Source organism: Equus asinus, chromosome 2, assembly GCF_041296235.1.
Source record: "Equus asinus isolate D_3611 breed Donkey chromosome 2, EquAss-T2T_v2, whole genome shotgun sequence".
NCBI lineage: Eukaryota > Metazoa > Chordata > Mammalia > Perissodactyla > Equidae > Equus > Equus asinus.
In genome coordinates this window covers 179,972,671-179,986,080 of record NC_091791.1, presented here as the reverse complement: position 1 = coordinate 179,986,080, position 13,410 = coordinate 179,972,671, and the positions used below count along the sequence as shown (strand labels likewise).

The 13,410-nt window shown below is 38.6% G+C and overlaps 1 protein-coding gene across 6 annotated transcripts in view; it reads right to left on the bottom strand.

Annotated features, from left to right (window-relative positions):
• Nucleotides 1-200: 200 nt before the first annotated feature.
• The window catches only part of PRORP (protein only RNase P catalytic subunit), a 116,987-nt gene continuing 103,777 nt past the window's right edge, over nt 201-13,410 (bottom strand). For all 6 annotated transcript variants that reach the window (XM_070504241.1, XM_070504238.1, XM_070504239.1 and 3 more), the window contains 3 exons: nt 4,986-5,134; nt 1,892-2,087; nt 201-516 (listed from right to left, as the gene is read on the bottom strand). In XM_070504241.1, the coding sequence (XP_070360342.1) occupies nt 385-516; nt 1,892-2,087; nt 4,986-5,134 (477 nt within the window). In that variant the 3' untranslated portion in view covers nt 201-384. The remainder of the gene's footprint in view (nt 517-1,891; nt 2,088-4,985; nt 5,135-13,410) is intronic.

Genomic DNA, 13,410 nt, shown 5'->3' with positions numbered 1-13,410 from the left:
AGAGCCGGATGGATTGGTTCTGCTATTAGTAGACCCGGAAGGTGAGGTCAGGAGGAGCAAAATGGATATCTGAAGTACCTGTCGCTCAAGTAAGTGGAATGGCTGACCAAATGGGAGAAACGTAGGCTTTATTCTGCACTGAGTTCCCCAACTCTGGATAAACCTCCAAAAACAAACGTTAGGGGGAAAAATGTAACTGGTTGTGAAAAGATATTATCGTATTTAATTAAAAAATCAATTTGTTGACATACAAACCAACTGGACCAAACAGGATAAACTGGATCAAACAGGATGAAGCAATGCTTTAAACAAGCATTGACTTAAGAGCTCTGATGTCAACCAGGAAGGCAGCCAAACACAAATTTAGCACAAGGGTAAGAGTCTTTATGTCTTTCGGTGAAGGCAAAGCCATTTGGTTGGTACTTCATAGGAATACCTTTCCACCAGGTCTTCATCATATGGTATGTGCCACGAGTCTCCAGTTGTTTGCACCACTGTGTCATGGCTGAGAATACGCTGTTGAATTAAAAAGGGAACCAAACATTGAGAACAACACTAAAAGGTTACCTGGCCATTTCCCTTTCCTTTCTGACAATGTCTCCATTTGTTTCAGAGGAGTATTCTCTGTCTTACTTAACAATGGATTTTTTCAAAGAGCAGCTAGCTCTGCAGAGATGAACCCTAGTATTAGGAGTTCCTTTTTTGGGGAGTTTCATTTTTAAGGTTAAGGATTCTCTATAGGAGCATTGTATTTATAGGATACAGTGTTCCTTTTGTTGACTTTATTGGTTTTGTATATGAGAGAGAAAAGTAGCGAAATAGTATAACGAATTCCTGTGTACCCATAGCCTAGTTTCAATCATTATCAACTCATAGTTAATCTTATTTCATCCATACCCCACCCACTTCCTTTCCCAAGCCCTCCCCATCCCCAAGATTATTCTGAAGCAAATCTCAGATATTAGATCATTTCTTTTGTAATATTCAGCATGTATGTCTAAAAAATAAGGACCTATTTTGTAAATACAAGATCAATACCATTATTACACTTAAGAATTAATAATTCCTTAACATTATAAATTTCCTACTGTTTACATTTCCCCAATTATTAATTGTGTACATACATTTTACAGTTTGTTTGAATAGGAATTGAAATAAGGTTATTACATTGTGACTAACTGAATTGACTCTTAATTCTCTTTCAGTCTAGAGCTTCCCTTTCCAACTATTTTTCTTACAATTTTTTTGTTTTTGAGGAAACCAGGTCAGTTATCCTGTATCATTTCCCACAGTCTTAATTTTGCTGACTGCATCTCTGTGATATCATTTGATACCATATTTCCTATAAATTTGTTGTTTTGTATGTTTTTTGACCATTGGACCATATTTACCATTGGCTAGTTTATTTTTCTGTATTAACTTGCCTTTGGAGTTTCTCCCTTTGATTTCACACGAGAGGCATCCTTGTAGTTACAGGTATCTAAACTAGAATCAAAGGAAACTGTGCCATAGAAGTGGATTAAACAGGTAAAAGGAGTAACTTAGCAGAAGTAGCAGTATGACAAACCACAGGGATAAGGAATTTTGAACTACTGCAAATCAAGAGGAAAATATAAAACACATGAGGAGTTGTAATTGATGACATAATTGAAGTCACAATTGAAGACATCCTAGGTGTTTTCAATATGTCAATTAATGTGAAGTTGGCCTATGAAACTTTTCCTCTGGCAGACTTTCTGTGTCCAGGAATTCGCTAATTCCAAACATCAAACTAAAACTGAGGAAAATAAAGCATTTAGAACCTTCAATTAGTTGCAGCATTCTTTGACTATGCCACATTCTTACTATATACTTGACTCTGTTGACACTGTGTAGAGAACAGGTAACATACCTGAAAGGTTATTTTTGATCCTGGAAGCCTGTTAATAATTGCCAGCTGATGTCCCTGCTGCCACTTAAAGAACAGGCGTTGGGTCTTGGCATCAGGTAGACAGGCTTTGTGGTCCCGCATCAGATCTTTTGTGATAAACTTGCAGTGGTTCCCCGAGTGCAGAGTGGCATACAGAAGGAACGGATCATCCTCCGAGCTGAGCCAGGCATAAGACAGGACACAATCAAGCGCAGCCCAGAGCGGGTAGAGGATAGCACTCTTCACCATGCTTTTTACTTCCAGTCTACTTTCCTCAGAGGGGCTCTGCATTCTTAACCAACATGATCTCAGTGATTCTTATGAACCATCTGCAAGCCCTTAGCTGGTAGGCAACACTATCTAGAACACAGATGGAAAGCTAAGGGGAAGGAAATGCTAATGCTAACTCTAACAGCTCAACTAGGCTCTCCCACTAGAAAGAAGAATTCTAAAAATAATTCTCTCTTTACACTCAAAAGTTGTTTCTCTGTGTTCCCAGGGCATTTTTCCTATTTGCCTCATCCACCAGACAGCACACGTTTTCTCCCCTTTCCTCACTCAAATTCAAGAAACACTCATAATACTAATAGGGCAGGATGACACTTTCTTGCAAGCCACCAAAAATAATGGGCTGCCCTCAAAGCTGAAACTGGTATCTCAAAGCAGCTCCTGGGAGTCACATGGCTTAGCACCCGAAGGCATCTCATGCTTTGAGAAGAGCCAGTGACTCAGAGTCTCCAACAGACTCTCAACTGTCAGCACTTACCACCTTAGCACATGTGCTGTAAAAACGGCAGTAGCTACCCTGGCTCAGGAGATTTGGACTGCAACATGTGATAGGTGTTAGGCCTCGATCCAAATGACCCAAAGTAGGACCAGTTAACGTTTAGTTTGTACTGGAGTATTTCAAGTGAAATGATAAAATTACTGGAATCTGCCTTAAAAATCTCCAGGAAAAATGTGGGGGGATATATGGAACAAGATTAGCAAAATGATGGTAATTGTTGGAGCTGGGTGACAATTATGTGGGGATTCACTATACTATTCACTCTAGTGCATGTTTGAAAAGGCTTCTTTGGCACATTAATGGAAAATAGAGTTAACATTAAACTTAAATATTCAAATCCAAAGCCATGGAAGGTCACTGAATCAATCTTTACAACTACGTTTGGAAGTTTAGCAGATGCAATAAATACAGGCCCCAAACCAAGCATGAAACCAATTTCCAACAGGCTTCTTGGTTATAACATTTTGCATTTACCCAATTCTTCCACCTAAGAAAAATAACGATGATAACAGCAACTAACATATGCTTTCATGGACTTGGTGCTGTGCCAAGAGTTTTACATGCATTATTTACAGGTATTATCTCATTTAATCTTCACAACAACCCTATGAGGATTACATATGAAGAAGATGCAAAGAAGGGCAACACCTTCCCAGATTGGAAGTGGCAGGGCCATGATCTGAACCTGGGTAGACTAATTCCCAAGCCTGCACTCCTAATGTCTACGCCGTGTTGTCTAAAGTGATTGCATGAAGAGCATTCTTATTGTCTTCTACTCCTGGACACATGGAAATACGCCCCCCCCCCCCATGAATAAATAAAAGGACTTAGCTAAAGCAAAAAGGGAAAAGGTTAGCTAAAGAAAAAAGGTTTGGGATCTGAATGAGGGGTTAGCCTTCTGCTTCATGCATCAAGAACCATTTTACTTTTCTAAGAACAAATGATTTGGGGCATACTGACAAATCTTGAAGTTATCACAATCAACCTAATGAAACCTACACTTGGGGCTAAGGCACACACATTGTCCATGCAAAGTTGGAAATAAACTTTTGTCAGCATAAATAGTATGAAAAATGAAAAGCCTGTTTCTATGTGCTGTTGAAGATCTGTGCTCCTGCTGATTAGCTGCTTTCGTCTTTATGGACGCTGTACATTTTGTCCCTGATCATGTTTTCCATGTTCCTTTGGCTCCCTGGGAAGCTGGGAGCATCACTCCCTTTATATTTAGAATAAAATCCAGGCCCCTTGCTTGCCCATCAGAGCCCACAAGGTCCTCGGTACTGTGGATCCTGCCTTCTCTCTGCCTCAGAAGCTACTGCTTTCCTTCTTGTTACAGCCCATTTACACTGGCCTGCTTGCTTTCCTGAAACATGCCAAACTCATTCCTGCCTCACTGCTTTTTTAACACTTGCTGTTCCTCCACCTGGATGTTCTTCCCACCATTTCTCCCCCATTCTCAAATGCCTCACTCCTTCCCTTCAGATCTGCCCCCTCCCAAAGGTCTTTCCTGACGGCTCCATCCACTACCCTCTGACCTACCCCTACCCAATCCCTTTCTATCTACTCATTTGGGCTTATTGTCTTCAGAGCACTGATCACTGCCTGCAATTACATTACCTGTTTATTTGTTTACCTGTTTACTGTAAACTCCAAGAGGGCAGAGACTTGCTCTCATTTACTGCTGTTTCTCCAAGAACACAGAAGTTGCTCATATTTGTAAAGTAGTTCTTAAATGATCTATTCAGGACTTTATGACATGCATTCTGTGTACTAATCTCACTTCTGACTTTATCTTCCCCCCATTTCTCCTTTAACCTCATCTATTTAAGTTTATCCTGCTGTAGAAACTGTATTTTTGTAAACTGCCTCAAGTCTTAGTTTTTTTGAATGAGGCTGAGTATATATACATACAAATTCACTTTAAAAATGGTGAAAACAGTAAGCCAGACAGAGAAAGACAAACACCGTATGATTTCACTCATATGTGGAAGATAAAACAAACACATGGTTAAGGAAAACAGATTAGTGGTGACCAGAGGGGAGGGGACTTGGGGGGAGGGCAAAAGGGGTAAAGGGGCACATATGTATGGTGACAGATGAAAACTAGACTATTGGGGATGAGCATGATGCAGTCTATACAGAAACTGATATATAATAATGTACACCTGAAATTGCACATTATAAACCAATATGACCTCAATAAAATAATTTTAAAAAATGCTGAAAATAGGTACTAACAAGCAGATGACTGGAGCTTAGTGTAATTCGCCTATTACCTTCTGTACTTACATGTTGTCAGCAAAGAAACAGCTGGCTTGCTTTTGCACCATTTCCATCTCATCTCTTCTCCACCGGGAACCCTGCCTCAGCATGTGCTTCCGGCCCAGCACCAGCAGTCGCAGATTCTGCTTGGCTAGTTGAGAGACCACATCCAAGAGCTAAAAAACACAAAGCCAGCCCCCAAGAGGGTCAAGGGAAGAACCTCAAGTCAGTGGAGGGATTCTTCCAGCTGGTAATCTCAATGGTGAAGCACTCTTTTTCTGGTAAGAGGTGAGAAAACAGTCCTTAAAATAACTTTCCATCTTTGTAAGCCCGAGGAAAATGCTTCCTTATTACAAATTAATGTGTAACACCTGCCCAATGGTCAGGCTCCACTGGATCCAGGAGGGTTTTCTAAGCATAGACTAGATGAGTTGTAAACTGTGTTCCCTCGAGTCCAGTGGGATATAGACAGGGAGGCCAAGGAGAATGGGGTTTGGATCCTATACATTCCCATTCCAGTTTCAACCAAAACAGCTCAGCTTCTGTATGTTTCTATACTGGTATTCTGCATATATTTTCATTTGAATAAAGGGTTTACTTCTTTTTTCAAAAGTTTGTAAATGGCTGGACTAGAGAGTGACTTTTCGGCCGACTTTTCCATGTTATGATTCTGCTGAGATTGCTACCTTTCACTGAAATCTCTTTTTCCTCCCAAAGGTCTGTCAATATCCATTCTGTAGCCTATTTCGTCAGTGAATTTACCCCCATTCTCTCTACATGTCTTGTGTGCACAGGAACTCCTCTCAAAAGTCTAGACTTGGACTTTTAGTAAATCTAGTCACTTTGGTGAGCTTGCCTACCTACGTTCAATCTTTCATAAGGAAAAGTCCATATAACTTTCATGTACAACCTATTAAACTAAGCTATAAAGGGATATATTAAGTAAAATAAAAACTAATGAAAAATTAAAACATGTTATATAATAGTGTATCAGAAATATAAAAGTTCTTTAATTTATAAGAATTGCTGAGCCTACAAAAAATCAGAAGTTGAAAGTCATTGAAGAGATCTTTAATTTTCTTGGGTATTGGTTGGAAAAGCCACCGATTTTAGTCTAGCTTCCCCTTACTCATAATTTCTTCCCATGTATATTTTCAGGATATTACTTAAAATTCTTTAATCAATAAAATTTCATTTATTTGGTTAGTTGTCAAATATTGCTTTAGCACCTTTTATGTCTAATATACATGTAGACTCTCTGACAATCTAATAACGAATTACTAAGGGCTGAATTTTTTAATTACTGCTTAATGCTTTGGATTTATATTGTTTTTTGTCCATCCCACTCCATTACTAATCTTATTACTTTAGGAAACAGTTGTTGGTTTTATTATCCCTAATTATTAGTTCTAGAATTAAGACACAGAATGGACACATCTTGCCCACGGAATGTGAGCTAATACTCAAGCAGAGAAGTATACCAAGAAGTGTGTGAGGACTCTAAACCCAAAGCTTTACAACTAGTAAAATATAATTCTTTCCTTCAAAGCTAGAAATAATGGCTTCTGTGTTCACTCAACAGTTATTTCCCAGGCCTCGCTATGCATAAGGCACATGGTAAGTACACAGCCCACAAAATTTTAAAAGACATGGTCCTTGCCTTTACTGAGGGAGTGTCTAATAATTTTCTTACCCAACTATTAAGCCTAGGAAGACATATATGCGCTGGCTTTACATATATTGGATGGTTAATAAACATTTTCTGATTAGCTGAAGAATATGTCCACATCTATTTTTATCCATCATAAAAGTAGCTCATTATGGAAAACTTGAAAAATTTAGACTAGAAGAAAGATGAAAGAAGAAGCCACTCATATGTCACTACCCAAAGACTGTTAATACGTATTTATGTCTTTTTATTTTATGCATTTTTACATAATCTTATAAGCTATTATTTTAAAAGTTAGGCTAGTAATAAAAGCAAACGTCTACACTAAGAAAGTTTGGTTCATGGATCAAAACACCTCAAAAGACATTGACAGTGCATCTCCTTCAGAATGCACTTATAACACTCCTTTGTTAAAGTTATGCTGAGATTACAGATTATTTTCAATGAGCCCAGATACAAAATGGCAACTGGATTCATTAAGAGGAGTGACAATTACTTTTTAAAATTTCCATATGAATTCCCACAAAGTTACTGTAGAGATATAAAAAAAAATTTCAAACAAAACCAATTTTTGATACTTATTACTTAAGTTTCCATGTAACTGGGAAGACATGGCTTAAAGAAAAACACAATTGGGTCTTCATATCTATATCCTACTTTAGATAAATGGCCTTGAGTTTACTAATATTAAATTAAAGATAGGGGCCCAAGGAAGGGTAGAAAAGGCTTAGCGTGGACTACTCTGGGGCACCATCTTGTGGCTGAGATGTCTCTACTAGCAACAGCTCTCTGAAAATGGTGCAAACAAAGGAAAATAAAGGAAGGAAAGATGAGTGTACAGAATAAAGGCACTGGCCTGAAACTCAATGACAGTCCAGCTATGAGCGCACTCTCTCTGGGGTAAATTCCAAGGCTGGATCCAGTGGGTTGGGTGAGAGTCATAGGTATACTCAGAATAGTAAAGAAGAAGAAAATTCACCTTAATTCTATGTTAGATCAAAAATAAAACTGGGAGGAATTTCCACTTCTGGGAAGATGGAGTAGATGTACTTTTCCCTACCTCTCCCACTAAGTACAACAAAACCCCCCTGACATCATATACAAAACAAACATAAGAAGACCTTGAAAGGTAGAAAGAAAAAGGCACACTGGCTAGGGACCTTGGGACAAGACGAATGACAAGTTGGTGAGTTCTTTGAATTTTCTTTTTGCCTCATATATCCTAGACTTGGAGCTGAAGAAGCCAACAACCTGGAAACGCCAATGCATGCAGACAAAAAAAGACCAACAAAGGCCTATTCTTTCTAGCCAAAGGACCAGGAAAGAGGCAGTCTAGCAAGACAGAAAACTTGTTAAAATGATGACTCCTGCAGACTGTGATGTTATATATATATATATATATATATATATATGTAATACCTAGAGCACCATTAAAAATGCTATACAAAGAGATACACTCAAAAACACTATAGATTAAAAATAAAACAAAGAAAACACTATAGATACATAAAAATGGAATTCTAAAAAATGTTCAAGTAGCCCACAGGAAGGCAGAAAAAATTAAACAGAGAAATGAAAAACAGAGATGGCAGAAAACAAAAAACAAAATGGCAGGCATAAGCCCTAACATATCAATAATCACATGAAATATAAAGGGTTTTAATACATCAGTTAAAAGACAGAGGTTGGCAAAGTGGATTAAAAAACATGACCCACCTACTCTATGCTATATAAAAGAAACTCACTTCAAATATAACAATATAAGCTGGTGGAAAGTCAAAGGATGGAAAAAATTATATCACGCAAACATTCATCAAAGGAAAGCTGGAGCGGCTACATTAATATTAAATGAAGTAGACTTTAGAGCAAAGAAAATTACCAGAGACACAGAGGGACATTATATAATGATAAAAGGGTCACCCCAACAAGAAGACATAGCTATCCTAAATATGTGTGCACCAAACAATAGAGCTTCAAAATATACGAAGCAAAAGATGATAGAACTGAAAGGAGAAATAGACAAATCCACAATTAGAATCGAAGACTTTAACACTCATCTATCAACAACTGAGAGAAGAGCTAGACAGAAAATCAGCAAGTACATGGAAGAACTCAACACCACCATCCATGTTCACAGATTGGAAGACTCAAAACAGTAAAGGTGTCAGTTCTCCCCAAGTTGACGTATGAGTTTAATGCAATTCCTATAAAACTCCCAGCAAGAATTTTTTTGTAGATATAGACAAAATTATTCTAAAATTATATGGAAATGCAAAGGAACAAGAATAGCTAAAACAATTTTGAAAAAGAAGAATAAAGTGGGAAAAATCAGTCTACCTCATTTTAAGCCTTACTATACAGCTACAGTAATCTAAATTCTATGATACCGGTGGAGGGATCGACATACAGATCAGGAGAACCGATGACCCAGAAATAGACCCACACAAATAAGCCAAGGAAAGAGAGCCTTTTCAACAAATGTTGCTGGAGCAATTGAACATCCATCAGTAAAAAAGGAAACTCCACCTAAATCTCACATTTTATGGAAAAATTAAATCAAAATGGATCATGGACTTAAATGTAAAATGTGAACTATAAAGTTTTAGGAAAAAAAACTAGGAGAAAAATCTTCATGATATAGAGCTAAGCAGAGTTTGTAGACTATAGTCCATAAAAGGAAAAATTGATAAAATTTAAAAATGTTTGCTCTGTGAAAGGCCCTGTTAAAAGGATGAAAAGACAAGTTAAGACTAGGAGAAAATATTTGCAAACCACATATTCAACAAATAACTAATATCTAGAACATACAGAGAATTCTCAGAACAACAGTTAAAAAAGCAAACGATCCAAATGGAACATGAGCAGAGACCTTTCACTGAAGAAGATATACAGATGATAACCGAAGAAGATATACAGACGATAAATAAACATATGAATAGATGTCCAACAATATTAGCCATCAGGGAAATGCAAATTATAACCCAATGAGGTATCACTACACACCTATCAGTCTGGCTAAAATAAAAAATAGTGATAATATCAAATGCTGATGAGGATGTGGAGAAACTGAATCACTCATATATGGCTAGTGCAATTTAAAATGGTACAGCCACTCTGGAAAACAGTTTGGCAGTTTCTTATAAAACTAAACATGTAACTACCACCCCACTGAGTTACTGCACTTCTGGGCATTTATCCTAGAGAAATGAAGACTTATGTTCACATAAAAATTTGTACACAAATGTTTACCTACTTAGGTTTATTCGTAATAGGTAAAAACTAGAAACAATGCAGATGTCCTTCAACATGTGAACAGTTAAACAAATTGGTACATCCAGACCTTGGAATACTAATCAACAATAAAAAAGAAAAAACATTGATATTGCAACAACCTGGATTGTCTCCACAGAACCGTATTGAGTGAAAAGAGCCAAACATCAAAGGTTATATACATCAAAGGTATGATTCCATTTATATAACATTCCTGATATGAGAAAATTATAAAAACTGAGAACAGATTAGTGGTGGCCAGGGGGCTAAGGAGGGCTGGGGTTGGGAGGGAAGTGGGTGTGGCTATTAGAAGGCAACATGAGGGATTCTTGTGATGGAAATGCTCGTTGTCTTGACTGTATCAGTATCAGTATCCTGGTTGTGATATTATAATATAGTTTGGCAAGATGTTTCCATTGGGGGAAATCAGGTAAAAGATACATGAGATCTCTCTGTATTATTTCTTACATCTGCATATGAATCTAGAGATATCTCCAAATAAAAAGTAAACAAACAAAAGAGCCCCCCAAAACAAAAACAAAACCCCAAACCCACAAAACCTCAAAACCAAAACCAAACTGTACCTTCATAGGAAGGATAAAGCGGTATGTGACAAATAGCTAATGTGTACAGAATGGTCAATATCCCATAAAAGGCAACCCTTCCCTTGAGACGATAAACAGGGATTAGGTTTAAATGAGAGAGATGTGGAAGAGTTTCCTTGAGCTCAGGGCAGTCTTGACCAGAGAAGCCGAGATCCACTCTGGGCTGTTCTCAACCTGGAGGACCCAGAGATAGTAAGGACAGTTCTGGACTTGCTTAAGGGGTCTGGAATCTGGGCCACATAGTAGAGCAAAATAATCAATACAACTCATTCTAGAGAATATCTAAAATTCCAAATTGATTCCAGAACTCTGGGTACCCAGTACCTCAATGTTAACTTGGGATTGGATCTCACACCCCTTTCCCATTCCTCCCACATTGCTCCTTAAGATGTCTAAAGCACAATTCTCCAAAAACCAAGAGTAAGAACAAATTTCAGCTTAATATTTGGTGCAAACATTTTCTGGTTTGTGGTCCATTCTAATTTGCTTCATCTTCTGTAGGAACAGATAAGAGGTGTTTTTTTTTTACTCATAAGTGACACACTTACTTTTGGCATAAAACTGCTGAGAGGTAGTTCCTGAGCTTAGGGTAAAAATACATTTGGCAGGGCTATTTGCGTTAGAAATAACTGCGTAGGGATGCTCAGGAAGTAGAAAAGCTGCCTGGGAGGTGGGAGAGGCCAATGAGAGCAAGAGCTTTTCTGAGTAATCCTAAACAGCAGTGTAACTTCCTTCCTCTATTCTTAACTTTTTACCTCCCCCTCTGCAGTCTCTGGCACTTCCTGGGTTGTGTGGACTGTAGATCTTCGAAAACTCTAAAGCCTGTGGGATCAGATGTCTATAGATATTAGAAGTTCTGTGTCAGTTCTTCAGCAAGATAGCTATAATCAATATACTTCATATATAAGAATACTCACTATAGAACACCTTCATGAAAGAAAGTTTTGGAAAAAACACAAAGTCCATCAACAGATGAACAGATAAACAAAATGTGGTATACACATACAATGGAATATTATTCAGCCTTAAAAAGGAATAAAATTCGGACACATGCTACAACGTGGATGAACCTTAAAGACATTACTGTAAGTGAAATAAGCCAGACACAAAAGGACAAATATCGTATGATTCCATTTACATGAGGTACCTAGAGCAGTCAAATTCATAGAGACAGAAAATAGAATGGTGGTTGCCTAGGGACCCGTGGAGAGGGGAAGAGAAGTTATTGTTTAATGAGTACAGAGTTTCAGTTTGGAAAGATGAAAAAAAATGATTTAAAAAAGCTCATACATTATAATTGATTGATTGCAATTAAACAAATGTGGCTGTTTGTCTTATGGAATTTCCCACATTTAGATTTTGCTAACAGCATCCCTATGGTATGATGTTACACATTCTCCAGTCTTCTATGTTTCCTATAAATTGGTAGCTGGGTCTAGAGACTTGATCAGATTCAAGGGGGTTTTTTTGTCTGTGTGTGTGTGTGTGTGTGTGTGTGTGTATTTAACATTCCAGCCCTGACAAAGTAAAAAGGCCAGTTCACTCATCCAACATTAATGAGAACCTTCTCTGTCAGGCACTAGGCAGGGGTTTCTGGGGATACAGATATAAAGACACATTTATCCCTAACCTCCAGGAGTTTGCAGTCAAATGACTGTAATAAAGTGCTAAGAGGGAGCACAAAGGACAGGTACGTCTATCAGACTGGTGGGAAGGGTGGTCAGGGAAAAGGGTGGTCAGGTCCACAGAGGAAATGACAGCTAAGTTGAGTCTGCAGATAAACTGTCCAGGCAAGGAATGGGAGTTTCCAAGGACAAGGAGCAGCATGTTGAAGGTGGGGGCTCTTTATTAGTATGCTGAATTCAAGGAACTGCAAGCTGTCAAATGTGGCTCAAGCATCCGTGTGGGAGGGTGAGATGGGGAGTGCCAGAAATAAGGCTGGAAATGAATGTAGGGGTCAGATCACAGGGGCCTGGTAAGTTGTGAGAAGGAGTCTTTTACCACCTGAAAGCAACGGGGGAAAAACAAAGGATTTAAAACAGGAGCGTGACATGACTACCAATTTAGAGAGAGAAAAATTGTGGACTGCAAGAAGACTGGACTAGAATAAGATCAAGCAGGGGGCTTCTGCTGCAATTCAGGTAAAAGATAATCAGAACTGAGGCACTGGCAGTAAAGATGGAGAGGAGAGAGAGCCCTCTGAGAGTAAAGCAGAACTTAACCAGACTTACTCATTGATTGGAAGTGGGAAACATGGAGCGGGATATACAAAGGAAGATTTGGATAACTGGATAGAGGATGATAGCAAGATACGGTCTATCAGAGGAGGAGTTCATGACACCGCCAGGTGGGAGACGTCCAGTGGGCAGCAAGTTACGAGACTCTACCATTTAGGAGAGGGCTTTGGGCTGGAGATAAAGATGTGGAGTCAGCAGGGAACATAAGATGGCAGGAGCCATCAGCGAGTAGATGAGGCAGAAGAGGACAGGATACAGACTTAGAAAGGAAGAAAGCCGAGGATGAAGTCTGAGGAATACTATTATTTAAAGGATAGAGTGCAACCTGGGGGGAGGCATTCTGAAGATGCCCTGGGGGGCAGGCGATTTCAGTTGGTTCCCTACACTCTATAGAAGGCTGCAGTTTGCTTTGTCCAGAGAGATTCTGTCTTACACGTGTGCCTCTATTTTGTTGACCAAAAATAACAATCAATTATGCTTTTCATTTCAGATACTGAGTGGTGTGGCCTCTTCAAAACCTCCAACCCCCCAAAAGCTTCATTGTAAAGGGAGGAGGTTTTTGGTTTTGTTTTTTAAAAGATGGAAGAGACTTGAGAATATTTATATTCTAATCAGAAAAAGCCAGCAACAAGGTAGAAGCTGAAGATACAGGCATAGAGGGGTAAGTGTTG